Source organism: Anoplophora glabripennis, unplaced genomic scaffold (genome assembly GCF_000390285.2).
Source record: "Anoplophora glabripennis isolate ALB-LARVAE unplaced genomic scaffold, Agla_2.0 scaffold255, whole genome shotgun sequence".
NCBI lineage: Eukaryota > Metazoa > Arthropoda > Insecta > Coleoptera > Cerambycidae > Anoplophora > Anoplophora glabripennis.
The window spans coordinates 703,049-706,813 of NW_019417249.1; the positions used below are offsets into that span (position 1 = coordinate 703,049).

Sequence of the window (3,765 nt, forward strand, 5' to 3'; positions counted from 1 at the left end):
GTAAAGAATCCACTTTTTAATTGCATTAATAGTGCAATAAATATATCTAACCTGTCCGCAACGTTGCAATAGTTGACAATCATCTGATATAAAGGAGATGCTTTCATAACGTTAGTTCTTACAGTGGGTAACTTAAATATATTATTTTCACGAGAAGCAAGCCTAGGAACTTTCATCTGAATTTTGTTCAGTAACCAGGTGCAATCAATTAAGTTGTGTTTAGTATTTTATGTAAAAAGACAATTTGATGTGTAATTCTACGTGTTTTTAACTCATTACAATGAAAACGATCAAGTAGGGCATTATGTGGATATCCTCTTTCAGGATATATCCGTCAAGCTTAAATGCGACAAATTAAAAAAATAATTTTCTTTGAACTTTTTCAAAGATTCAATATGTGCACTATAAAAAGGACTCAAGACAATTGATGAATATTCCAATTTTGACCTAACAAAAGATTCATAAAGTAATTTCATAGTATCTATGCTGCGGAATTCTTGAGAAGAACGTATAATAATACCTAAAGATTTATAAGCAAATGATTTTAATGTGTTTTATAAAATTTAATTTAGCATCTAAAACAACACCATTATATTTTATGTATTGAGGCCTTTGCAACATAAAACTATCAATGTTATACTTATATTTGATGTAGTTAATTTTACGTGTTTTACATTTATCTACGTTTAGAGGTATTTTTTTTGGTTGCACCAAACTATCATATTTATTGCTTTTTGAAGTAGAGCATAATCAGATTCTGATGTAATTTCTATGAATAATTTGAGATCATCAGCATACAACAAACAGTGTACCCAGTTAACATTCGCAATTTTATCATTAATAAACATTACGAGCAATAACGGGCCTAAAATAGATCCTTGTGGCACACCCGACCTCTGCTGAAAATTTTCAGATTTATACCCCCGGAATTGAACAAATTGGTATCTATTCTGCAGATATGACTTTAACAAATTAATCATTGGTATGCTGAGAACAACGGTGTTAATTTATCCAATAAAATTCCTTTCTATACTTCAAAGTAAGCCAATAAATCATCTTTAATATTTTTCACCCATTCCATTTTTCCTTAGAAGGTTTTAGAGCTGATTGCGCAAGCGCTTTAACAGAGGATTCCACATTTCCTTGGGAAATAAAAGTAAGTCTCTAACTGAAATAAAATAAAAATGGATTTGAAAATGCTCATTGAAATGTAGCAAAAGTTTTATAACATTCTAAACTGTTTGATGATATCAAAAAAACAACTTGTATGCGCTAGCACTTACCTTCTTCAACNAGTGCATGTGAGATGGAGAATGCTGCGCGACGCCGTCGAAATGTTATAAAATATTTTTATATTATTACTTACCTAAAGAATGAAATTTCATTACTATTGCGATCAGATCTGCTACTACAATCGTCAATGATACACTGTCCCATGATTGCACAAAGGAAAACAATATATTTAATAAAACAGTAACAATGTTGACACAGCGAATGTCTAACAGCGACTGAGAGCGCGAGGCTGGCAGGGCTGTAGTTTGGCTGACGGTTGGCTTCACCGGCTTGCCTCTACAGTTCAGTCTATTTTGTCTATGGTGGCAACTGGCAAGCACATTTCTTCCATCGCTACGAGCGCGATCAACATCGGGAACTTGGACTCTTACAGTGTCACCAATTGCAGCCATGGGATATTTAGCGTTTGATACATACAACATTTTATTTGCTTGTTTCTGCAAATTACTTAAAGCCAGTTTCCTAATTGCCATAACATTTCCTTTTTTGCGTTCCAGGTTTTCGTTTTCGTTTGTGGGTATTGGGTATTGGGTTTGAATCTGTATCTGAAGTTTTTTCAGACTCCTCATCTACGGTAAAAGTTGGCGAAAATTGACTTGAGCTAGCTGAAAATAAATTCATATCATTTTGAGTAGACTCCACGCGGTCAGTGTCGATGGGCTCTAGTTGATCATTTTTTGCGGACTCTACTTGATCATTTTCGGTGAAATCCACTAGATTCCTTTCGGTACTAGTGCTCTCAGTGGATAATAGCTTCTCCAAGTCTTCTTCTGAATTAATATCAAGCAGAGCCTCATGTGGTATAGAAGAACTTTTAAGTCCTACTTTCAACTTCGTTCCGAACATGGCTTCATATGGAGTACAGTTAATGCCTGTGTGATGGGCTCTATTTTTCATTAATTGTACAAAACGTAATCCTTCCGACCATTTCTTAGTGTTGTTATCCTCCAACCACATACTCAGCATATTTTCTATGTCCTGGTTTGCTCTCTCTACTGACCCTTGGCTTTGAGAGTGTCTCGGTCTACCATGTACAATTTTCAATTCGGGCCACATTTTACAAGCTTCCCGAACAATTTTATTAGCAAACTCTCTGCCATTATCGCTTTGAAGAATGCTTGGTGCACCGAATATTGTAAAAATATCAAGTAGTACATATGCTATTTCTTTAGCAGTTTTGGTCTTGAGCGGACGGAGTTGCACAAATTTTGTGCGATGATCTTGGTATACAAGTATAAATTTATACTGATTATCTCCTTGCGACTGCATGTCAATTAGGTCTACTTGACATCTTGCATTCATTTCGCCGCTAAGAATAGGTTTAACAACTAATCCTTTTTCTGGAACGCTGCGTTTCTTTTCGCAGCTCTCACATAGGTTTAAATAAATGGCAATCATTTCCCTCGTAATATTTTTATAGCGAAAATTTAGCTCCTTCTCCATCCGGTTTCTACCACCATGCCCTACACTCAGGTGGGTATCATGCAAAATCTGAAATATCTCGTTGTTTTTCACGTAGTATCTAATCATATTGTCTTTGACTGGAACAATCAATTTCTCCGTTTCTCCAACAGCCATGATGTCGAATCTTCGCAAACGCTGGTAATCTTCGGGTTTTTTATGCGACTTTTTTGATTTTGCAGATTTAACTTTTTCAATCATCTCAGTATAGCTTTCGTTGGTGAAAAACTGAGTATTTTGTCCTTTAAGCGACATTAATTCACTCAATCTTTCGTCAAATTGACGATTCATGTCGTTTAATTTCGAAATATCCATGATCAATTACTAAAACACACACTAACTCCGTCCGTATTCGCTTACAATGCAAAACTAAACAAAACAATAGCGTTTGAAGTCCGCCGCACGAGCCGCACCCTGAATGGCGCTCTCTGATTGGTCAAAGCGTGTCACCGTGCAATGTCATAAATAATGAAGTTTAGATAGTAATTAATCACTTTGCCCGATAGAGTAATGCTCGCACATTATTAATAATGCCCGCATTAATCACCTGGTCCATAACATATACAGGGATGGCCAAAAGTACGGAATAAAATTCATATCATTTGAATGAGTTAATTTTTNTAGAATACGTGAATTAGTCAAACGGCCTTTGATTTTTCTAAATACCCTCGACCACATCCTAACATACCTACAAATCCCCGCGGCGATTATTTCAAATAGGTATCGACTCTAAAAGAGATTAGCTTCCCCGACTTGCACTAAAATCTACCCTTAATTTTATTGGGTTAGCTAACAAGAGTCCCTACTTTGGAGAAGATATTCTAATAGTACCTAAGTACAATTAAATATGTTGACACTTATTGGGAACCTCTGGAATCATCTACTATATAAAAATGATGCATAGACGTCGCGTCGTCTGGTAGTTTGTCCCGTTTTTTGTGCAAAAAAATTGCTAGAACAATTTTAGTTTATCGTAAGTTCATCGTTAGTTTTCGTTAGGGAAACACATTT

The 3,765-nt window shown here is 35.6% G+C and overlaps 1 protein-coding gene across 1 annotated transcript; it reads right to left on the reverse strand.

Moving 5' to 3' along the window:
* Positions 1–1,755: 1,755 nt before the first annotated feature.
* LOC111692222 (KRAB-A domain-containing protein 2-like) lies at positions 1,756–3,069 on the reverse strand. The gene has a single exon (XM_023456085.1). It carries the CDS (start codon positions 3,067–3,069, stop codon positions 1,756–1,758), a length of 1,314 nt encoding a protein of 437 aa, XP_023311853.1.
* Positions 3,070–3,765: the final 696 nt, after the last annotated feature.